The sequence below is a fragment of the Rhopalosiphum maidis genome, chromosome 2, assembly GCF_003676215.2.
Source record: "Rhopalosiphum maidis isolate BTI-1 chromosome 2, ASM367621v3, whole genome shotgun sequence".
NCBI classification, from domain to species: Eukaryota; Metazoa; Arthropoda; class Insecta; order Hemiptera; family Aphididae; genus Rhopalosiphum; species Rhopalosiphum maidis.
In genome coordinates, this window is record NC_040878.1 from 87,831,124 (window position 1) to 87,858,765 (window position 27,642).

Consider the following 27,642-nt stretch of genomic DNA (forward strand, 5'->3'; position numbering starts at 1 on the left):
GAGTCTTACTATAATTTATACGTAGTTAGGACGAAGCCTGTTTAAAAAACTTATTAAATTGTATGTTATTTGTGATACAAGACCTTGAATGTTTCAGTACTAACGCTTATTATAAAATATGTTTTTGAGTTCCGAGGTTCGTCGTAATTTTATTACACTATCAACATCAACTACGTATTTGCATCATAATATAGCTATTTAAAAGACCCATTAGTATGTTTTCAGTGTTGTTATAACATTGTATTAGTTTTAACGACTCTTACATACTATTATCTCAAAAAATTTTATTTAATTCTCTCCAGGTATTATCAGTGTTTATTATATTTTGTTTGTTAATTTACGGTAAAATTTGGCATAGTGTTAAATATATTTAATTTGTTATAACTAATATACATAAATTGATTGTTGACATTAAACCTGTAGTTATTTTTATTTTAGTTTTGAATTGACTATAATGGCGATGTATTCTTGGTTGATATATTCATGTCTAATTTTCGGTAAGTGATATCAATATTAATAATAAAAAATAATATCCTATTATGATGATATTCTATAATATTAAACATTAAAAGCTAGAATTAAATTACATATTTATAATAACTATCTATGAGTTCTGATGACAAAAATGACTTGTATAAGTATAGTTTTATAAACAGTTATCTTTCATGTACTTGTACTGAGCTGTCGTTAACACTGATTACTTCGATGAAAACAATAATATATGCATTTTGTATTATGTATAAAAACAGATTTTCGGGACGATACAATAAATAAATACAAAATAAATGTTTTATTGTTTTTTTAAAAACTCTTAATTGAGGACATTGTTCTTGTTTTAATTAATAATAATACAAACAACAAGATTTTACAACATAATTTGATTAATAGTCATAAATAATATTAGAAAAAATATTGGTTCACCAATTAAATATAAATTAATTAATAAAAAAGAAACTCGAATATAATATGTTCTATTTTAAGTAAATATATATTATTTACTTAACAAAAGTGTTAATTTATTTTATAAAAGTATAATCGATGGGTCAAAAATATTAGTATTCAGAGACGTCTATTGGCCTAGGGGGCGTATGCAAGATGGTTATTTACCGCTAAATATGATTTTTATAGAAATCCAATATTGAGTAATTGTTGGTAAGAAACCTGTGACTATTTTCCACTTTTCTATTTACAAGGGAAATATATTTCGATTATGTAGGTCCTACGTAAGGGCTGATATACATTTGTCATAAAAATAATAATTATTTACTTATTGCTTTTAAGTTGCACTATTTATGATTCTATACGTAAGATGTATTATGCACTCATATCAACTTTCAAAATAAAAAGTTAAAAAATAAAATAATCATTCTTAAATATTAATTAATAAATACTTGCCAAAGGAACTTCAACACTATATTTTAATATTGTACTATTTTCAGTTAAATTGTACGTATATATGAAATAATTATTCAAATAGTACTGTTTATTTTAGTGTTGTATGCAGTTTTGTTTTTATGATAATGCATATTTAATGCGATATTGTATAAAAATAATGATGTACGTAGAAAATATTATATAATATTAATGTTGATTATTTGTATGTACAATAATATTAATCCAATAATCATTATTAACGCATTTCATTTTCAAATATTTAATTTATTATTTCAGGAACTGGAATTTTGTGTGACCATAAACTAGAAAGACGAAAAGTTGGTGTAAGTTGCTCAAAGTGAGTAAGTTAATTGCGTACAAATTAACAACCATTTTTTCTAAATTTCGAAAAAAAGGATAGTTGGGTTCCTATAGCTCAAGCCTCGTCGTACAATACATCCACCACATACATATTAATATTAAATATAATCGTGTGTTTTTAACTTTAACCTAGATTTTATTTTTTACCAAACTTATAGTCGTATAGTGATTAGAAAGAACTAATACCCATTATATTTTCTTATTTATTGTGTAAAAAATAATGATGCTTATTAAATCATCAACAAGTTTGTTCATCAAGTATTTTTAAAGAAAAGAAATGTACAAATGTATAATAATTGCACATATTATTTTTGTTACATTGGTCCCACTTAACTATCTAATACTTTTTTTATGTGAAATGCAGTTACTATTATTATTCGATCATTATTAAAAAAAAATCATTATTTGTTTATGTAATATGCTGTTTCATAAGCAAACTTAAACTATATAATAAATTGTAATTTATATATTTGTTCTAAACAATATTAAATACATTTTAGAAGCACCAAGGATACTTTTAGTTGTTCCGATGGACAGTGTATAGTATGGTCATCAGTTTGTGATGGCCGAGAAGATTGCTCAGATGGTTCAGATGAAAATAAAGAAATGTGTAATCGATACGAGTACGGAACGAGTAAAATAGGTATATAAAAATATTTTTATGCTAATTAATATTATATTATAATTAAGATGTATTCCGTTATATTCTATTTTATAATTTTTGAACATAAAAGTCTATAATTTGTATATTTAATTGTAGTTTTAAATTTTAATCTCCTTAACTATTACTAAATTTCAAAAATTTTGTTTTTACTATAAAAATAAATATTTAGAATGAACAATATAGTCTGGGGAGTTACAATCGCGTAAATTTGTCTCATGTGGTAGCACGAATGCATATGTTAGAATCATTGTGGATGATTTTTCTACATTGCCCTAAAAACAATACTATTACATACAAAAACGACTGTATTGTTACTTAAATAATATAATATACTATTTAATACTTTGTATTGATAACATAAAAAATTAAATAATCGTAAATTAAGTAATAAAGTAAAAAGTGTGAGTTTCTATTAATTGTTTTATCCAATAAAGATTATAATATAAAAGTAACAACAATAATATTATTTTTTAAAAATGTAATGATTAAGACTATGGTAATAGAACCGATAGTAAAATAAACAAAAGTAAATAGTAATTTATAAAAATATATATAATTGTATATAACAATAACAGCAAAAATAATAAATTAAAGCCTTGGTATTGATAACCAGTCTGCTTATAGTTGGAGATTAAGAATAATAGTAACAATTAAGTTTATGGAACTTTATCAAAAGTAAGCAATCATTTCATAAAATAAATTATTTTACAAATTTTTACGATTGCGAACAACGTAAACATCGCATTATATTTGGGTAAGCATATTCAGCACACATTTAAAATAATGAAAAAGGTTTAAACGATGTTGTTAAGGGTTAGGTTAGGCTCATTTCTTCTACAATCAAATATCAATAACACCGAAATACCCCACCGTGACCAACAAATTTTATCATATATGAATCGGTAACGTTTCGAAATTATTTATAGTTGTTTATTTTTTTATTAATTTTAAAATGTTTGTTGAATTTCATTGGTTTTTACATTTTTGATTTTATTTATAATATTAAATTTAAATCGAAAAATTGTAAATAACATTAAACACATAATTAATTTATATTTTTACAGTTTAAACCAATTAAATATAATTTTTTTTATGTTTATTCAAATTTATCTGGTCTATAATTAGATTATTTAGTTATTAAATATACTCTAAATGGTATTTTTTAAATTCATCAATATTAATAGTACAGCAATACATCCAGTAGGTGAATATAAGCTCTATCGCATCCACGTGGACAAAAGTTCCTCCCATTAAATACCTTGCCAATCCAATAGCACGCGGAAAATCGACTTCATGTAATCAATGAAATATAATTTAATACATGTGCTGGATTCGTATTTATTACACTTATTAAGAACTACTTCAGATATTTGCTATCTATCTGAACCGCAGCCAAGTAACTGTAACTATATTACAGTATCGTGCCACACGTCTGGTTGCACGCTCGATCGTTTTACCCTATTTGTCAGTAGCCATTTTACCGATGTCCTATCATCGGATAGTTTACGAACGTTAGCATGGGTCTGGACTCATGGCTAGTTCGAGGGGTATCAGAGATAAGTTGGTAGTGACCAACTAGGCGATCGTGATCCGTATACGATGTACAGTCAGCCGCCTGGCGATCCATCCAATGGGTTTCGATTATTACTTTCATGCACTGTGACTATTTTCATTGATCTTTCCGATTATGGTTAAAAGTTTTCACTCGTCATATTATTTTTGAAACTCGTTTGTATCGCATTAAAATACGTAGCCAAACTGAAATCAATATTTAAAACCACGATTGGTTAGGTTAGGCTAACCTACAACAATTTCATCTATATTTTATACACAATATACTATATAGATAAGTAATTATGTTCCTATGTACGTATATACGTCAGTCTTGTAAAGTATTTGAGTACATGCATTTAAATAGAAATATACAAATATTTATAAAAATAATTATAGAAATTCAAACGAATTATTCAACCTTCACATGTATGATATTTTTTTGAAAATTATTAAACTATTTTATTTATGTCGATGTCTCGTTCATTTTTGAATGTGATCATTACAAAATACAAATAAACTTAAATTCAACAACATTTGTTGGGAATTATTTTGTTTTAATTGCTCTGAATATCTTTTTATTTACATTTTATTAATGGCTGTACAATTACTAGTTAGGTATTTACTACCTAATATTAAATAATTACTATAATATTATAACAAGTTTTATTTATTTTAAATTTTTACTATAAAACTAATTAAATGGTACAAAAAGTTCTAATAGTACCTAGTTGAATGTAACATGACAATTTTAAATTAGTATAACAATATTAATTTGGCAAACTAACTAATAAGACCCAATTATACGCTATGTATATTATAACGAAAAAATATGTTTAACACATAATATAAATTCTACCTGAACTACGGGCATTTTAACGCGGTGACTACAACTCAGATATAATTACCTACATATCAATTATTATATCTTATTTATCTCAATAATCGTTGTGACCACAACTAATATGCAGCAAAAATTAATATATTAATTAGTAAGGATAGATTAGGTAAAATCTTTTGATATAAATTTTTAAATCTTCGACATACCTTTAATTTTGTAATATTTAACAAATAAATATTTTATACATTTATTAAATATTATCATCTAAAATATAATCAAATATTATATTAGAATGTGGTAGAGTATACAACACTAGCAGTTCAGTATCGACTACCAATGATACAAATAGACTTATTGGAAAAGCACCATGGACTGTTGGAATATATGTCAAATATAAAGAAAGTTCCGATTATGCTTTTGTATGTGGAGGATCAATTATTGGTCCAAAACAAATCGTATCAGGTAAAATCTTTGCGCAATGTATTTACTAAGAAATTAAAATTAATTCAATAACATTTTTAGTTGCTCAATGTCTTTGGGATTCAGACTATATGTCTGCCAAAATATCAATAAAAGATATGTTCAAAGTTGCTATTGGAAAAAACCTTAAAAGTTACCAAACACCATTCAAAATAGTTGATAATGAATTTACTCAAATAATGGATGTAAGTTATTAATTTTATATTAGTTTAAAATATTGTTAAAACTTTTTTACAGGTTGAAAGTGTTTACGCACATGAAAATTTCCATGATGGAAATAAACAAGTGATGTATGATATAGCTGTTGTTGTGTTATCAAAAAGAATAACTTTTAGTGATTATGTGAAACCTGTTTGTATTGATTGGAGCGGTAAATACACTATAAGGAATGGAGCTAAAGGACAAGTTGGTTTAAAGTATTATTAATTAAATATTGAAATTGTGGTGTAATTCCAATTAGTTGTATAATCTATCGTTATTAGCCCTTGTAAATTTCTATGTTAAGCTAAATTCGATGATTATTAATATTAAAAACTGTATCCAATCGTACTTTCTTTAACTAATAAATTACACCCAATGCCAACACGAACAAATAAGTAGTTAATATAATACTTTATTATTATTAATGCATATTTTATTTACTTCAATAGATTATTACTTGGAATCTTGGGGAAGAATCCTCTTTATCAGAAACGTCTTTATCATATATTGACAGTAAATCTTGTCAAAATGCATATAGATTCGGGCCAACGAAAAAGATGTATTATTTAGCTGATGATAAGTTTTGTGGAAGTTCTGAAATGGGTATTTAATATTTAATTGTCAATAGTTGCATTGAAATCTTTATTTTTTTAATTGACATTCCCTAAGTTTATTATACATTATTTATTTAAGATTAAATACTTTTTAAATCGTTATCACACTGTATTTGACCATCACGAGTTAGGAAATAACTTATCACATTTTTTATTGTTCGTAAATCAATGATAATAATAAAATAATAAATAGTTATTCATAGATGGTATTATTAAATAATTTATGTATATCTCTTAGAATATATTTAATCAAGTTTTACTACGTTATTTAAATTAGTAATTGATCCTCATGAACTATATATTTATACTCTATAGATTTTGATTAAACTATATACAAATATAATTATCCTTATACAATCAAATATAAATATTATAATTTCAATAAAAACAGTTGAACATTTCTTAGACAAATGTAAAATTTTCGATAAACTACTATTAAAACAATATTATAATCATAAGTTCATATTTTTCGGTATGATCGATTAGTTAATACTAATTTCACTGGCATGAGTATTTTAATATTACATCTTATTTAATTCCTGGTAGAAGTTGTAGCTCATTATCACTTTATTCAGAAAAATGTTCAATGAGTTTTTCAACAATAGACAAGTGGTGCATTTGCACACATTATAAATTTAAATGAAATAGTATAATTTTCTAGACCAAAATAGTTAAATATTATATTTACAGACTTTTTTTTTAAGAGATAAAATTGTTAAAACAAAGCTCTGTTCATTGATCAATCGTGTAATATATAGAAACCATTACTTACAATTACAGTCTGTTATCATATGTTTAATATGTGTGTAATAAAAAAACTATTTTTTGTTTCAGGACAATTTGTAAATTTGTTTTATTTTGGCTCAGGAATAACTTTTGCACACTCTAATAATTCTCATTTTTTAATTGGATCGGCAATTTACGGCCAAGAAATAGAAAATGAAAATAGAACAGTCGTAGATTTTACAGATATTAAATACTATATTGATTGGATTCGTAACATATATATTAAATATTTAGACCATGTTCGTATATCATGTTCTAACTACTTAAACATTATTACTATATAATTTTTATATTTATGTAAAATTATTTACATTATTTATATTCCAATTATCAAATATCATGGTTTTTATAGGATATACCTTTTTGCATTTTACCAGCCGTTGAAGGAGTTATATATTCTTATGAAGGTTCAAATGAAATTTTAGCTCATGGAACATTAATTAATCAGTATAGTACCGTAATTGAGAACTGTGGTGTTGGATATTATAAAGCTTACCCCAGAGGTTTAAGAATATGTCAGGGAAATGGAAAATGGTCTTCGACTTTCGAGAAATTGTGTATTAGTAAGTTATGTATTGCAATTTGTATGCTTTAATTATCACTTATTTAAATATTTTTTGTCCGTATGTTTGGTAATGTTTGTTTATAATTTTTTATGTTTTTAGAAATGTGTCCGCCTCTTTTATCCGATAGTTTAGATATTAAATGTACTCTTAATGGTAAGTTTACAAATTGTTCAAATCCTTCGACTCCCGAAACAATAGCCGTACCATCGTGTAAACCAACCCATACATTACCAAATGGACAAGAAGAGACTCCAATTGAATTGATTTGTCAGTCTGATGGAATGTGGGATAATCAGCTATATAAATGCAATCCACGTAATTATGATTATATCACGAGACAAATGTTTTTAATTAATATAATTTATTTTACTAAGCTATATCTTTATACGAATTCCATTTTTTATTTTATAATTTTAAATTTGAAGATAGATAATTAATCGCACTATTCAATAAACGTATTTATCATTATAATCTATAAAATATTTAAATATTAATTTAGATTGTGGCAGAGTATATACTAATGGGAAGATATTGATCGCCAATGGTAAGAAAGCACAATTTGGAACAGCACCTTGGAACGTTGGAATATATCGATTAAATAAAGCGAATTCAAATTATGATTTGATATGTGGGGGATCAATAATTTCTCCAAATTTAGTCGTTACTGGTAAAAAACCGAATTGTGTATTTGCATAGGAACGAATATTAATTAAATATATCTTTTAGCGGCTCATTGTTTTTGGTACAAAGGAATATTATCAAAAAAAATATCAATAAACGATGATTCATATAAAGTTGCCGTCGGAAAATATGATAGAAATTTCACAGTAGTTGACAATGACTTTACACGAATAATGAATGTAAGTTTCATTGATCTAAAAGTAGACATTTATAATAGTATTAAAATATAAATTTAACCAATTTTATAGGTGGACGTTATTTATTTACATGATCTTTTCACTGGAAATCAAGATTACTATGCTTATGATATAGCTGTAATGGTGTTATCGAACATAGTTTCTTTTAGTAATGTTGTTGCGCCTATTTGCATCGATTGGACTGGTAAATACAATGTGTCAAACGGAGTTGAAGGAAAGGTAAATTTCGTGTTCTTTAATGATAGATTATAATATACGATATTTGAAAATATATTAAAATTTTAAAAGTGTTATGATATGTTACGAATAAATTTATAAATGGGTTTATCCTCAGAAATTTACTAATTTTGAAAAACGAATAATTATCAAGTAATCGGGTATTTTGCTTAACAATTTATTTTTCTTCCTTATAATTTAAAAATAATTATACAAATTCTAATTGCCAATTCGTATGTAAAGCAAAGACCATTAAATACTTTGCTTTATGATTTTTAATGTTGATAATTGGCAAGAAAATATTTGAAAAATAATCTCTACATAGAAATCTTAAACCACTTTAAACCGTATTTTATTTGCATATCAAATCGGATATTAAAATTTTAAGTATTCACTCCTACGAAATCGAGTTTGATATAATTAATTATAAAATAATATAACAATAATAATATTAATAATATGAAATTAAGAAATCTTTTTCATACTTTTACAGATTGTTGGTTGGGGAAATACGGAAAAGGGTACATTAAGTCCCGTTTTATTAGAGACTTCTTTACCATACCTTGACCATGATTCTTGTCGAGCTATGTATACCAATGGATTTCATATATTTGTTACTCTTGATAAGTTTTGTGCTGGATCTGCGTCGGGTAATAAAATATTTAATTATCACTACAATGAAATCATTATATTTTTGATTTGCACACTTACTTTACATAATTAGTTGTATTAAACATTGAAATGTTTAGGTGTATTCACATTTTAAATATTAATAATTTAAAATATATTTATTGTCAGTGTTGTTCTTATATAATAATGTAGATAATATATTTAGATGAAGAAATTTTCTATCTTAGATGGCTGTTAAATACCAATTATGTAATTTATCTAGATATGAAAAAAAAATAAAATTTTCTTATCTAGATAAGGTATTTAGATAATTTTATCTAACTAAATTTAGCCATAGTACAACATTGTTTATTGTAAATAATTACATTTTTGCTTTAAATATAAAGATATTTATACTTTTCGATTTATCAATCATTAAATAGTTATAAAGGACTTAAAAGTGTTACAATATTTTCAAAATAACAATTTGAATTTTAAATATTGTATACAATTGAGTTATGGTAGAATATCATTGATTTATCAGCTAAATATTTTGTTTTCACAATTTACCTTGATTGGTTTTGTTGTACAATATATTATAATTTAACAATCATATTTCAAATCATTTTTACTATACACCTATATGTACTACATCACATAATTTTTTAATGTGGTGCTTGTACATTATTAGGTATAATCAATGTAAATCTGCATTGTATCAATTACTCAATAACACTCAAACGATTAATTTATGACTTATATTACATAAAGTATCTTTAGTTCCAGGACAAGACATGGGCGAGGGAGATAGCGGTTCAGGGTTAACATTTTTGCACTCAAAGTCTTATTATTTAACCGGTGTTTTGAGTCTTAAGCAACCATCCTCAAATAACTCAATCGCACTTTTTACAGATTTTAAGCACCATATTCAGTGGATTCGTCGTCTGTATCAAAAACATAGCTAAGTCCAATTAGACTATGGTAATTACATACAAGTTATTTTTATTAATTATATTAAATAATAATTTGGTTATGTACTGCTTTTCGGACGAACATAATATTTTTTTTCAATTTATTAAGGCATCAGTTTACTATTTTTACATATCTCTTTATATAATAACATTAATTTTTGAATTATAAATTTAATGTATAAGATTAAAACTGATGAAAACACATTTTTTTTTTCACAAAATTTTGATTTGTATTAAGATTGATTTCAAAAGAAACAGAAAAAAAATTGTACACATTTATGAATCATTGTGAAATTGTCTATAAATATTTATGTTCATAAATTTGTACAAATTTGTTATTGATAAGATAAGGTTATAAGAATGTATTATTATAATATTTATTAGCAGTTGTTACAAAATATTTAAAGACAATATTTTTTCTGGTTAATGTGTTTCAGATAATATAAAAAAATATCTACATTTATTATCATAAAGTATATCTTATGTTACGTTTTTTTGTTGTACCTTTTGAACTCGTTTTTTTATTTTTATATTGCGATAGGTTTTTAAGAATAAAAATTAAATTTCATTTATTATATTACTACTAGTTAATTGTAGAAAATTCAATTGTACGAGTACAAGTCTCGCCGCACGAGTACCAGCCGCGTGTTACTAAACCGACTAGAGCCACAATTAATTTGTTTATTCATTAGTTTATTTGGAAACATTGTATGTTAATTTTAATTATTCTTTTTCTACTGTTATTTTTTATAATATATGAGTATATTTATATTATTTGTGAAGTAGGTACTATGATTAAACTTTAAAGATTGAACTTATACAAGATTCCTTTATTTTTTTATTTATGAATCATATAATATGTACTTGCGGGGGTCCTCTTTTTTTTAGAGGTACGGGCTTAACAAACCCACGGGTTCGAGTTATGATGTGCCCTCTATTAATGGTGGTTGTCATGGGGTTGATCACTCCACACATAAAATGACATTGATTTCAGAACAACAACCAATGCCGTGGAACATAGAGTTTACGGATTTATATATTGAAACTTGTAATGTTCGATCTATATGCTGATTATTTTTTTGAAAATAATTAAATAAAAAGATGTATTTTTTATATTTTTTACCAAAACATCAAAGTGAATTAAAACATGAAATATTTGTAGTTCTTGTCTTTGTGAATCTTATTAAAAAACCAAAATTATGAAATCTCCATTATTTTAGGAGATATTACAATGGGTATATCCTCACGGCCCATGGGACATCCTGTATAACTTAAAATTAAAGTTTTTCATTAAATAAAAATAAAGATATGATAATAAAAAACAGGTTCATAGTACAAATGACAAAATCTAAATTTGAAATTAAAATATCCCCGCTTATAGTAATATTCATTATAATAATATGTAAACATTGTAAGTATTTATTAGTTTATATAATATAATCATATTTGTGCGATATTTTTTACTGATTGAGATTACCTTCACAGTCATAACAAAAATTAACCTTTAATATCATAACTTATATTTTTATTAATTTATTAATAACTTTATTCAACCATATTGTCGTTTTAAATATTTTTATTCATCTTTATACTACATCAGTCTAGTATATTCTGTTTTATAATTTCTGAAATCTCCCTAAATAGAACTATAGAATAGATGATTTAAAATTTCCCCACTTTATGTCTTCTTATGACGTGCATAATATGCAATGCATTTTATTATTTCGTGTGATTAGGATTCGAGATATTGTTAATTTATTTCTTGATTAGCATTGCGTATATGCGTGTTTTTAGGCATTTATGTATATCGTCTTTCTATATGTTTAATCACAGTAACTTGTTTTTCACCTCTTTATATCACTACATTCTCGGTATTTAAACTTTTAAGTACTCAAATCGGTCTTTTCATAATAGATCTTATTTGTTTTTTATAGTTTATCTTTAAGTAATGTTAAATCTTTTATACATAAGTCTTCGCTATATTCTTTTTTTATCTTACTGTTTTTTGGATTTTAATTAACTTCTCTCCAGACATTTTATGTGGTTTTCGCACTTTTTATTTTACATCTAATACATAGTTTTCATAGGTTCTAAATTATATTATATTTTTTTTTAATAATGCGTCCTTTTAGTCGAATTTTAAAAATTCACATTTATCTGGTTTTATCTTTGAATTATGAGTTTGTAAATTATCGAATACGACTATTAATTTATTATTGTGATTAGATAAATTATTCTCGTGTATTAACTTATGTCATTTAGATATACCAATAATTTCATAACTATTAGTCCTGAAAATATTATGTTATTCATAAGTCTATTAAATGTTGTGGGACTTGAACCTATATCTTATATGCATACTGCATAAGTCTGCGTTAACACATTTGACCCAGTGTTAGTCAATTATTTTTTTACGAATAACATGCGTTTAACTGCTAATATTTATTATTTCATAATTACACGGCGTTATGGATAGGCAATTCAGGTACAGCATGGTTCAGTTTATTTGATATCTCATAATCAAATAATACTCTATACGATGACAAATAATTTAGTATGTAATCGTTTAAAGTCGTGTACATAAAAAGTGTTTAAACCTAAGAGAAGTATAACTAAACCTCCAGTTCTCTGAAGTTAATTATAAAATAACAGTATAGAGCGTAACTACTTGATTTAAAAAAATGACAAGATAGTAGGTTACTTCAGTTGACATTTTGTACAGTTATTGTTTATATTTATTACATACACTACAGTTACATAATTTATTATATAAATTTAATTTTTACATTGTAATTTAAAGTTAAATTCTGTTCAATAATAATGCCTTATTAATATAGTGTTGAAAACTTATAATAGTGAATTATAAATAAAATATGTTTGTTCATTATTACGTACCTAATTGATATTATATTATTTTAATATATGTACCTAACTGAATAATATGAATATGGGAATTACAGTTCTTTTATTAATACATATCACACAAAACAATAAACCAGAATTGTCAGTAATAAAAATATATTTTTTCTATGAAGACTATCCATTGGCAATTTGAACTGTAGATAATATAATATTATGCATAATTATAATGAACGTGGATCGCAAGACAACTTGCAAGTCATTTTTGTCGACCCAAGTATTATAGTCTTTCCACTAAAAGATCAAAAATGTCTTTTATAAACTCCCACATTCATCTTTCAATCATTTGACTTAGTGTAAATTGGCAGAATAATTTTTGTCACAAAAATTTGACGTTAAAAATAGACGTATTTGAGCTTTTACAAACTCATAATTAAAAAATAAAATCAGATAAATGTGAATTTTTAAAATTCGACTATTATGACGCATAACTAAAAAAAATATATAAAATAATTTAGAACCTAATGAGTTAACAAAGATGTATTCATATTATAAGCTATGGAAACATGTCCACCACATTTAATAGACTTATGAATAACATATTTTCAGTGCTAAAAGTTATGAAATTATTGGTATATTTTAATGCCATGTTATAATGTATAAGAATAATTTATTTAACCAATGACAATAATAAATTAATAGTCGTATTCGAGAATTTACAAACTTATAATTCAAAGATAAAACCAGATAAATGTGAATTTTTAAAATTCGACTAAAAGGACGCATTATTAAAAAAAAATATAATATAATTTAGAACCTATGAAAACTATGTATTAGATGTAAAATAAAAAGTGCGAAAACCACATAAAATGTCTGGAGAGAAGTTAATTAAAATCCAAAAAACAGTAAGATAAAAAAAGAATATAGCGAAGACTTATGTATAAAAGATTTAACATTACTTAAAGATAAACTATAAAAAACAAATAAGATCTATTATGAAAAGACCGATTTGAGTACTTAAAAGTTTAAATACCGAGAATGTAGTGATATAAAGAGGTGAAAAACAAGTTACTGTGATTAAACATATAGAAAGACGATATACATAAATGCCTAAAAACACGCATATACGCAATGCTAATCAAGAAATAAATTAACAATATCTCGAATCCTAATCACACGAAATAATAAAATGCATTGCATATTATGCACGTCATAAGAAGACATAAAGTGGGGAAATTTTAAATCATCTATTCTATAGTTCTATTTAGGGAGATTTCAGAAATTATAAAACAGAATATGACAAACTGATGTAACTAAAATATTACTGATTGTCCTGAAGTTTCCTCAATTTTAACGTTCCTCAGCATAGAACAGGTCTACAAATATTTTTTATATAGGTTATCAAAGAACAAATTATTCATTATTTTCACCTTTAAACAGAATTATGTCATTAGCGAACGTTACCAACACCGATTTATTTAATTTTACATCCTTGGAATCTTTTAATAATTATTTTAATAGATTTTATGTTTCTAATGTATTTTGAATTATTATTATTATTATTGTATTATTGTGGTTATTATTTATTATTGTCATTATCATTTGTATTAGTAATATTATTTTCAATATTTTACTATTATATATTATATTGTACTTGGATCTTACGATCCTTTAGAATTTAAATAAATAAATACATTTAGATCGAGATGCTCACAATATGTGGGCGGCCCCCTATTCGGCCAAAATAAACCCTTCCCCCTTTGGCCAGTATCACTTTTACACAATTATATTTTGAAGGTAACAAAATATTATTGTCATTTGAATGTATAATAATGAATTATTATAATGTATCTATACGTCCAAAAACGCTCATTGTATTTAGATTATTCGTCAAGTTTTTACACAAACACGTACAGTTTTCGGTCACGGGATATGGTACTTTGGATCCACAGATATCTAACTTATCTTAATTTTTTTAATTTTCCTTGGCCAGTAGCACTCGTTTTTCTCTCCCAGTATTTTTTTTCTATGAATTAACTTATAAAATTCATACTATATGTAGATGCTGTTTACTCAATGGTTCTCATATATTCGAAAAAGTCGTTAGTGTTATTACCAATAGCAAAAAAGTGATTTTCAGTAATCTGAACAATTTACTGTATACACATTAAACACATATAACTAAACTATATTAACAAATTATGTTTAACTTTAAATTAATGGTAGTAAATTTACTTAAGTAGCTAAAATGTCGTATAACAGTAAAAATTATGAACTATTTTATGAATAAAATTAGTGGTGTAAATCTGTTAGGTTGACTAATTAATATTTTATTATTGTTAACTTCAAGGCACTAATGATAAAAAAAATTTCCTTTATTACTAGTAATAATATTTTATAATCACATAAACCGCAAAATTAAATCACTAAAAACAATTCGCTTCGGTCCACCTGGTTAGGTGTCACAATGTCACAAAATAACTAACATGACGTTTTCGTCCACTGAGACTACATTGAGTGAAGTAAGTTAATATGATATTTATGCTCAACTATATCGTGATTTGTAAATATTAAATATTAAATACAATACCACCGTTCTTTTTTTTTTCTTTCGGTTATTATTTCCTCGGGTATTTTTTCATGGGTATTTCTTGCTCCGGTAATTTTTCCTCGATTCATTTAATTAATATACAAGTCGGCTTTGTGTGTAAAAAAGTGTGAGGCGTGTACATGCCGTGTACTCTACGGTTCTAATACATCTGCATATTTTTAATAAATATAATATTGAGGGCTTCAATTATACGTGTGGCGTTTTGTTTCCTCTTCTCTTAGAACCGAGATTTATAAATTGGCCACGCCCCCACTGTTGCGTACTTGGCAAATTGTTGTTGTCGACTTGTGCCGTCAGAGTCTGTGTAACGTGCATTACAGTAGGAAGCTTACTATTATATATGTAGATAGGTCAAAGCCGGTTTAAACAACTCGTTATATTTCATGTTATTCGTGATAAAATATTTAGCAAGACCTCGAGAGTTCAAATACTAATGCTTATTATTAAAATATATTTTCGAGTTCCGACATTGGTAATTTCATTGTACTATCAGCGTCGAATTACCGAATTACGTACTAGTATCATAGAGCAATTTGAAATATCCAATACTCTGTGTTCAGTGTTGTCGTGAAGTTGTATTTATACTAACGACTCTTACATATTAATATCTTGTGAAGTTAAAAATGAATTAATTATATTCAGATATTGGCAGCAGTGGTGGTTGTTAAATATTATATTTTACTATACTTAAATATTTGTTAATTTACGGTAAACTATTGTTTGGTGTTTAGTGACGTTCACTTGATATAACTTATGTTTACTAAAATTGCTTGTTAATAATAAAAAATATATTTACCTTGACATTAGCTCTGAATTAACTATGAAGGTGATGTTTTCCTGGTCGATATATTATATATGTTTAATTTTTGGTAAGTTATATCCATATTAATAATATTATAATAATACTAAAAAATAATATCGTGTTATTTTGATATTATTCCAATACATCTATAATACGAAATATGTAAAATCTAGAATACCAAAACTTATCTTTCATTAAAAGATATGAATTCAAAATCTAAATGTACAAGTATTGTTTCGAAAATAATAATTTGTAATATGATTATTCAGAGCTGTTGTTTGCACTAATTTAATCGATACACACAAATAATCGAAACACACATAACACAGTTAAAAAATAATCATTCTATCGAAACCGTGATTTTCTATACACTTATACAGTGTCCGGTTCGGAAAAATACTTCTAAAAAATCCTTTTTAACTCTCCAAATCCCTAATATAATGTAGCTCATATTGTAGAACATAATTTATCAATAACATTATGAGAAATTAAAAACAATGTAGGTTTATCAAATACAAAATAAAAATAATAATAATAATAATAATTGAGAGAGAAAATGCAATTTAAATATTATAATATCTATTTTTAGTTAATATATTAAATTAAGGTTTATATATTATAATTTGTTTATAAAATAAAACTGATTATTTATTTATAAAATAACCTAAATATCAATGACTTATAATTTATTAATAGTATTGAGTGGCGTCTATTGGCTAGAGGGCGTGTGTAAGGTGGTCATTTTCCGCTATATAATATTATAATTTTCATAGCATTCCGATGGTGATTAATGATTAAACGTTAATGAGAAACCCATGAATATCTTCTATTTTATATTTATGAAAGAATTATAATTCAGTTGTGTAATAATTAAATAATTACCGTGATGATAATATGACAATAATAATTAATACATATTTATGATTTATAAGTCGGGATTTCTCTGTTTGGATACGTAATAAGATGTATTATGTCAGTTTCCGAAATTTAAATCCTAAAAATAAAACAATAATTTTTAGAGTAGAATTAATAATTATTACCGACTGGAGATAATTCAATTCTATTAAATATTTTATTATTTTCAGTTACCTTTTGAGTATGAATTAATTATTAAAATAGTTTTGTAGACTCGTATTTTTAATGTTGTACTTTGGTTGTATAATATTGTATTTAGAAAATAATGAAAGTGGAGAAGTCCAATTTCTTTTTTTAAATGTTATAGGCCATTCTTAATTTTAGCCCCCTACATACTATTAATAACTTAAGTAATAATGCCACACTTGTGTTACGCACGAAAACACATTGTTTAGTATAATATTTTTTTTACATAAAATAACGAATGACGGTTACATTCAAATGTTCAAGAACTTATTATTTCAGGAACTGGAATTTTGTGTCAGTATAAAAAGCAAGATGGATCTACTTGTTACGAGTAAGTAACCGTTGTACAAATGTACACTATATTATTCTAAATTACGAAAAAAAAAAAAGATAGTTTGGGGTCCTATATCCCTATAAGGCCGTAACAAATCTCTTTATACAATACCTAAACAAGCTACATCCATCCATTAGGTAAACTTAGTATTAAATACATTATCGCATGACTTTCTAAATTCCACCCGGATTTTCTTTTAGTCTGTTCAAGATTAGGAAGAACTAAACCCTATTTTATTTTATTTCTTATTGTATAAAAACAATATTGCTTATAAAATCATCAAAATGTTGTTCGCTAAGTAGTCTCTAATTCAGTTAATATATAATAATTCAGTCATGGTTTTTTAATATTTTTTTTTGTTTTTAAAGAAAAAAATATAAACAAATGTATAATAAATGTACATTTTATTTACGTTACGTTGGACATACTTAAACTAACTTCTATGGTTGATAAGCAAATTGCAGGTTCTATTAATATTCGATTATCATAAAAATCTACTTATGTATTATGCTGTTTCGTAAACAAATGATTAATTTATATTAAAATGATTATTATAATTGTATATCTAAAAAATATTAAATAATTATTTGTTGCCTATTTTTTTTTTTTAAATTACAGTAAGCAAAGTTATAGTTTTAAATGTCCCAAATCCGATGATAGAGAATGTCTCTTATGGTCGCAACTTTGTGACGGTCGGAAGGATTGCTCAGATGGTTCAGACGAAAACAAAGAGTTGTGTAATCGTTACGAGTACGGAATTAATAATAAAAATGGTATACAAAATATTTTTATGAGAATTAATACTATATTATAGTAAAGATATATTCCATGTGATTTTATATTTTTCATACATATAAGTATATACTAGCTATTTACTTTGTTTATTTTATTAGACCATAAAATCTTCTTAATTATTATTTTTGTTTTTATTATAAAGATTAAGACTTAAGACGTAGAACATAGTCTAGTGATATAAAAGTGGGTACGTTTGTCCCTTTTATTACACGAAGGTATACGTTTGAATCATCGTGTGAACAATTTTAATCATTTAACGTTTTGTACCGTAATTTGTATAATATAATAACTACTTATTGTATACATATTTTTAATCCGTTGTTTGAATATGTTTGATTCTCACTTATTTATGTCTGTTTAGATGTATCTACCTCTATTATCAGATTGTTTAGATATCCAATTCAGTCTAAATGTTAAGTTCACTAATTTTTCAATTCAGTCGGTAAAAGAGCCATACCATCAAGTAAACGGTGTACCGCCATTTACTCGCGGTAATTTCAACTTACGTTAATTGGGCGTGGTAATAATAGCGCATACCAATTAAGTGCATAGGACATATCGATGCGATTTAAATTTTCGAGTACGACATTTTAGCTGGTGACAATTCAGCGCAACAAAATATTAATTTAAAAATATATTTATATATAATCTAAAGATTTTTCGTTAATAAATAGACAATACAAATGATCTGGTATGGGTAACTATTATGAAATAATTTAGTGCAGTATCAATTTTGGTCTTTCAACATACTCCTGTAGAACTGTAACAATATTATAGTATATAAATCATAGTTTTTAACATGCCTTTACATTATTATAACAAGCCGGAGAAGAAACTATTATTAGTATTCAACAAGTCTAGTCATAGTCAGAACAGACAAATTAGAAATAAAATAATTTGGAGGTGTGATAGAAATGAAAATTTCCCAGAGCTGGTGCATTCATCATATATAATCATATAGTAAGTACACGATGATTAAAAAAATAATTTTTCAACCTATTTAGCAAACCGCGTAGCTCCAAGACACCAAATGTATTTAGCAATAAATATATTTATAAATTTATTTTAATTTGGTATTTTAGTATATTTATTACGTTTAATTAATTTAGTTTATTTTATTAAATATAATGCGCTGACTTATTTTGCGCTGAAATGTCGTGCGCTAGAATTACTGCGCTAAATTGTCACTGATCCGAACAAATCATTGATAGTGTAAGAACTTTTAATTAGATACCTAAATCACAGTGATATAAATTTTTAAACCTTCGACATAATGTGTTCAATTGTAATTATCTTATTATTCATTATCATTTATAAAATATTCATGTATCATTTTAGTTTGTGGTAAATTATATAGTAGTAAATATACATTGATGGCTAATGATAAGAAAGCACACGTTGGAACAGCACCTTGGACTGTTGGAATATATCGATTAAATGGGAATACTTCCAGATATGACTTGATATGTGGAGGATCATTGATTGCTCCAAATTTAGTAGTTTCTGGTAAAAACTGTACACTGTATTTAAAAATAAATAAATATTTATAAAATATAATTTTTAGTGGCTCATTGTTTTTGGTACAAAGGGATATTATCTAAAGAAATTTCAATAAAAGATAATTCATATAAAGTTGCCATTGGAAAATATGATAAAAATTTCACAGTAATTGAAAATGAAAACACTATAAAAATGGATGTAAGTTATTTATTTAAAAAATAAATTTTATAATCTTTGTGAAATATTAATAATTAAAACAATTTTACAGGTGAATATGATTTACATAAATGAAGCTTATGAAGGATCTAAATCTAAATATGCTTATGATATAGCTGTTATTGTACTTTCGAACGGAGTTTATTTTAATAATGTTGTTTCACCTATTTGTATCGATTGGCATAATCAATACAACGAACCGAATGGAAGTAAAGGAAAGGTAAATTTTGTGTTATATTATAAACTATAATATAATTATATAATATTATGAAATAAATTATTTGTAATTTTGTTGAATTTGTAAGTACTAGCTAGAGATATTCAAAGATATTAAGTTTATTTTCTTCACATTTATTGGAATTTAATCAAAGTTGAATTACGCTAATTTTAAACATGTAATATCTTATTTGTGCAGGTTTTTAATTCAAAATTGTGTCAACATGATTTCATATGTTGTCATACTTATAACGATTAACACATTCTAAAATTAGGATTTGATTATAGTTAATTTGAATTTCTACCAATATTTACCGCTGTTAATTTGTATGTAAAGCAAATAACATTAGATAATATATTAGATAATAAACTCTACTATATTATTTATAAATTTTGATATTTTGCTTTTGTATTACAAAACTAAAAAAATATATTTCGAATTGTTAAGCTATACAATTTTATTTTGATTTCATTTATGATCGGAAACAAAAATTTAAAAAATTTAATCATTCACACTTGATTTAACTACCTAATTAAACTTAGCAGGAGCCAACAACTTAAAAAAAAGATTGATAGACTAATATTATACCCTAATTAAAACCATAATATATTATAAATCTGTTTTATACTTTTACAGATTTTTGAATGGAAAAATATAGAAAATGGTACACCAAATTCCGTTTTATTAGAAACTTCTTTACCATACATTGACCGTCCATCTTGTCAAAAAATATATACAGATGGATTTGATATATTTGTGACTAATGATAAGTTTTGTGCTGGTTCTAAATTAGGTAAAATAAAGTGATTTTTTTTTTCAACAACAAACTCACCTTACTGATTATAAACTTTATGTTTAATTTGAAAGTATATATTATTTAAATTTGAAAATAAATTAAAAACGTATCTTATCTCAATAATCAGTGGAGCTTAATACACATGATTATTACAATTTATTTATTGTAATTTTCTGTATTAAATTAATAATAACAATATTTTACAATTAGTATAAAGATATATTTAATCGTCTGTTTAATGACCTATTATAATAAGACGATAATATTACCTTATTGAAATACTTTCCTAAATTAATAGCTTAGTTTCTTAAATTATAGCATACTACATGTATAATATTATGTATCTAATATTTTTTTTTAGCAACGTAGGTATAATTTTAAAATGATTCGATAAGAAATTTTATAGGTAAATACTAAATAAGTTATTTAAGTCTTTCAATTTCTTGAACTCAACTGAAATCGATGCCAGTAACCTTTATTACATATAATATTACCAGTTTATAATTTAAATTCCTTTAATTTTCACTAATTGGAGTGTATTTAATGCAATATACACTAGTTGCATAATATAATCTATTTATCTTCAATGTTTATATTTTGTTATGTTTAGGCTTAGAACTATAAGAACAATTAGAGCCAGGAATGTCTATTGCATAAGTAGTTTTTTATGTTTTGAGTTTAGCCAGTCTTTGACTAAGTATTTTAAATATATAAATACACTTTAAGTTCTTATCGGAATATGTAGTTAAAAAGTTAAAAGTATTGTAGTTTAATCGATCAGCTATTTATTCCGAATTTTCTGTTATTTATTTGAATAAATTAAATATAGAATAAATTAACAAAAAAATAAAACATACTCACAAATAATCAAAAAATATCCGCTGGTGATCTCTATCCACACTATAAATAATAAATTAATACAATTATCTCAGACCATAATTTGAGCACACGGTAGCATTCGCCGTTTCATATAACTTTATTACACGTAATAAAATCTATTATGTCTTCTTTCCGTACACTTCATATATATTATGCATATGGTTCATTTATAGAATTAAAATCTAATCATAAAAGATGATTGATGACCACAATATATAATTTAAATTCACAACAAACTAACCGATAGGAGTTATCGTAGAATTGTATCGAGTTATTAGCTAACAGTTATAATTTTCACAATGTTGCATCGAATGGTTACGTTTTACAATACATTATTATCATACTAAAATATTTCAAAACAGCTCTACCATCAATCTTTATTGAATCAATAAATAAATTAAATTCGAATGCATAATTTATGTCTTACGTGAAAAATGTTTTTAGTTTATGGTGAAGACTTGGACGAAGGAGATAGCGGTTTAGGCTTAATGTATTCACATTTACAGTCTTACTATTTAACCGGTGTATTGAGTCTTAAGCAATCATCCACAAATAACTCAATCGCACTTTTTACAGACATTAAGTATCATTTGAAATGGATTCGTGCGCTGAATAACAAACACAGGGACTATGTTCGTATATTCGTTTTTATATGCGTATAGAATTTAATATTTTAGTTGTTATTTTGATGGGTACTTCCGCATCAAAATAAACATACTTTTTGATATGAAAGGTTTTTTTTAGGATATAACATTTTGCGTTTTACCAGCGGTTGAAGGAGTTTTATATTCGTATGTAGGTTCTAATGAAATTTTAGCTCATGGAACAATAATTAAACAGGATATTACCGTACATGAGAACTGTGATGTTGGATATCATAAGGCTTACCCCAATGGTTTTAGAGTTTGTCAGGGAAACGGAAAATGGATCTCGATTTCCGAGAAACTGTGTCTTAGTAAGTTATGTAGTGTAATTTATTGGTTGCAGTCGTTATTTATTTGAACAAATTATGTTTGGTTACAATTGGTTATAATTTGTTATGCTTTTTAGAAATGTGTCCGCCTCTTTTATCAGAGAGTTTAGATATTAAATGTACTCTTAATGGCAAGTTCACTAATTGTTCAAATCCATCGATACCCGATACAATTGCCATACCATCATGTAAACCAACGTATATTACACCAATTGGACTAGAAGATACACCGTTTGAATTAATTTGTCAGTCTAATGGAATGTGGAATAATCAACTTTATAAATGCAAACCGTGTAATTTCAATTTTTTTTAAGAAGCATACGTATCTATTTTATATATATATATATAATCTTTAAATGTATCTGAATTCTATTGTTTACTTTAAACGTTTTAAAATTTAAGATAAAATTATTTACTAATTTTTTTATCTTCACCATGATATATTTTAACAAAACAAAGGTTAATTGATTTATCAATATTATAATGATGTATAAAATATTAAAATATTATTTTAGATTGTGGTAAAATATATACTGATGGAAAAATATTGATCGCTAATGGTACGAAAGCACTTTTTGGATCAGCACCATGGAATGTTGGAATATATCGATTAAATAAAGATACTTCCAAATACGACTTGATATGTGGAGGATCGATAATTGCTCCAAATTTAGTAGTTTCTGGTAAAAACTTTACAATTTATTTAAAAAGGAATGAATATTAATTTTATCTATTTTTTAGCGGCCCATTGTTTTTGGTATAAGGGTATATCGTCTAAGAAAATATCAATAAACGACGGTTCATATAAAGTTGCCGTTGGAAAATATGATAGAAATTTCACAATAATCGATAATGACTTTACACGAATAATGGATGTAAGTGTAATTAATCTAAAAGTCGACATTTATAATAGCATTAAAATATAAACAATTTTATAGGTGGACATCATTTACTTACATGAACAATTCACTGGCACACATAGTTACTTTGCTTACGATATAGGTGTTATGGTATTATCGAACTTAATTTCTTTTAGTAATGTTGTTGCACCTATTTGTATCGATTGGAAAAGTAGATACGATGTTCCGAATGGAGTTGAAGGAAAGGTAAATTTTGTGTTTTATAGTTTTTATTTTTATAAAATCGGTGGGATCTGTAAAAAATGGTGATATTAGAGTGGTACCCTACATTAATTTCTTCACGACAAAAACCTGAGAATTTTACAAATTTTGAAAAAAAAAAATGATTTAGGTGTTGGGCTTTACAATTGTTTTTTTTTTTAATTGTAATAATTTAAATACAGGTGGTTGGCACTTACTTCACACACATAATATATTTGTTGTGCGTTTTTGTAGGTCCAAATTTTTATCGTTGTGATTGCTCATGTTGATACACAAAATAATTCTTACAAAAATTAATTACATTTTAAAATTATGATTTTATCATGGTAATTTACCATTAAGAACTAATATGTATTTGAGAGATACTCTACTATATTATTTATAATTTTTGAAATTTGGCATAATAAAATCTATATTTTTGTGCGCGCGCTAATCGCCACTGTTGTTATATTATAATATTTATATCACAATAAAAACACTTCGTTATAACTCCGTGAAAAAAAAAGCCAAGTAAAAAAAAAAATTCCTGTTGTGACATGGTAATGATTAAACCTTTAAAAGACGTGATATAATGGGGAAACTAAGTAAAATGCCATTTGTAATATTAAAAACACCTATGACTAATAATAAGATCAATTTTAAAGTTAAACACTTTATAAATACAGTATTTATAAATCATTAAATTATTTACATGTTTTACAATTGTGGTTACTATTTGAATTTATTTAATTATACTCACTTGTCCTATCAAGTAGGTAAGCAATACGTTCATTACATTTTTAATTTTACAAATGATTTTATATAAATATCGTCATAGGACATAGGTATTTTTAATATTACAAAATGGTATTTTACTTAGTTTTCATCATGTCATATGACGTTTTTTTAAACTTAGATTTTTGTTTTATACGGAATTATAACGAAGTGTTTTTTGTGGGATATCAGCTACTTTTTGTTTATGAAAAAAGACACGGTTTTATTTGATTTTGTTAAATCAGATGATTAATTTTGATCATTTTTTAGAAATTAGTATGTATAGTATTAATACTTAACTTCGCGCCACTGTCACGTTGCTGTCGCGCCTGATTACTACGTTTATATCTTAAGGTGTGAATTGTCGCATAATGTCTTTGTTTTTTGTAACTTGGTGTTTATTTGTGTGCGATTATCAATATAGGTATTAGTTAGTAGCTGGCCATCCGTGAACCGACCATATCCTGAGTCCTTAGATCAAATGTACACACGCACAAATATGCACATATTCACACACTGCACACTAGCACTCGCATGATTTGCTCCGCGACCCTGTCCACTCGCTCTTGAATACCTACCATATACACATATACATTATACACACATTTTAGACAGGTCGGTCGGCGTGTAGCATAACGTGCGTACGAATTACAGCGGTGACCGAGCGCCCAGGCCGTTCTCGGCTCAAACACTTATTGTAATTTTATATTATTATGACTCCGTTTTATGTTTTTACAGATTGTTGGCTGGGGAAAAACGGAAAATGATAAATTAAGTACCGTTTTATTAGAGACTTCTTTACCATACATCGACCATAATTCTTGTCGAGATATATATACAAATGGATTTCAAATATTTCTGACTGCTGATAAGTTTTGTGCTGGTTCTAAATTAGGTAATAAAATATTTAACTACAGATGTATTAATACAGTTTTAATATTATTACACACTGTAAAACAAACTTTTTTTTTTAATGTATAATCTTTATTGTATACATTTATATACTTATTACTTAAGCCATACACACTCACACTAAAATAATATTGTGTCATATGTTAAAGCATCCAATACGCAGACACATAATTTAACTTTTATTGACACGATGACACTAAAAAATAACCTATAATTATTTGTCATACTTAATTTTTTCAAAATATTTTAAAAATTATCTAACAATAATGTTTTGTCTATTTCATACGTAAATAAAATTATCTTAGACCATAGATTTCGAACATACGCGTTAGCCGCTACTATGCCGTATAACTTGTTTATCTTATTGCAGATTTTTTTTTTTTTTTTAAAAACTAATTGACTAATTAGTTAATTTATCAACTGATCGAGTGACTTATTAAAGACCATTTATAATCACAACAATATAGAATTATTGTACAAAATCCAGTATCCAATAATAGTTATCGTTGACATTTATTGAGCTTTCAACTAACAGTTATTTTTTTCGCAATTTGCATTGATTTTTGTCACCAGGGATGTATTTGTGTGTAAAATATATGCGTAAATTCACTAAATTTTATATTATACAATTGTTGTTCAATTTATCTCTACTATATATTGTGGAAAGTATATGAGCTTTATCAAACATCCGTTTAATGTGATATTTGTACATAATTTGTTATTAATAATGTAAACATGCATTTTTTAAAATACTTAATAATATTCAAATGCTTAATTTCATCTTATGTATACAGTTTCTTTAGTTCCAGAATCGCACATGGATATAAAAATATCTACCAGTGATATTCATATAATACAAATTTATACGCAATAAAATTATCCAGACTATTTATTTTTAGAAAACGGCAGTCTTTACTCTTTTGTATAACTTGTATGATTTCTTGTACGGTTTTTGGGGGTGTTGGTTATTTGAATGATTCATTGAATAATTATTGCTGACCTTTATATATAATTAAAATTCAAAATAATATCTTCAATAAGAATTATGATTGAATTTTATTGAGTTATCAGCTAAACATAATTCTATCGCGATTTATATTGAATGGTTATATTGTAATAAAACACATTATTAATTATAATCATGTTTCAAAACATCTTTACCACATTGTGAACGTATACGTGCTAAATCACGTCATACTCTTATAATGTGTTGCTCATACTTCGTATTTTTTAAATAAAGTAAATTGTTATTAAATCAACTACTCGATAACATTCAAATGTTTAATTTATGTCTGATATATAAAATATGTTTAGTTTCAGGACAAGGCTTGGGCGAAGGAGATAGCGGTTCAGGCTTAACATTTTTACACTCAAAGTCTTATTATTTAACCGGTGTATTGAGTCTTAAGGAACCAAACTCGAATAACTCAATCGCAGTTTTTACAGATGTTAAATACCATGTTCAATGGATTCGTGAATTACATAACAGACATAACGAAGTATAGTAGTATCGTGGTAATGACATACAAATAATTTATTCTAATTGTAATTCAAATCAATATATGTATTGATTTCTTTTACTTATAATGAAATAAAATACATATAGGTAATGTGTAAACATGATATGGGTTTTATTTAAAC

At 25.5% G+C, this 27,642-nt stretch overlaps 1 protein-coding gene across 1 annotated transcript; it reads left to right on the forward strand.

Moving 5' to 3' along the window:
* On the forward strand, positions 1–27,642 carry LOC113554182. The gene is made up of 24 exons (XM_026957915.1): positions 1–302; positions 439–497; positions 1,672–1,732; positions 2,256–2,398; positions 5,103–5,273; positions 5,334–5,476; positions 5,529–5,696; positions 5,942–6,095; positions 6,941–7,131; positions 7,245–7,455; positions 7,558–7,773; positions 7,958–8,125; positions 8,185–8,288; positions 10,720–10,746; positions 20,403–20,570; positions 21,204–21,360; positions 22,687–22,874; positions 22,987–23,197; positions 23,293–23,508; positions 23,731–23,898; positions 23,957–24,090; positions 24,154–24,321; positions 25,828–25,984; positions 27,316–27,642. Exons 2-24 carry the CDS (start codon positions 455–457, stop codon positions 27,504–27,506), a joined length of 3,558 nt encoding a protein of 1,185 aa, XP_026813716.1. The 5' UTR covers positions 1–302; positions 439–454; the 3' UTR covers positions 27,507–27,642.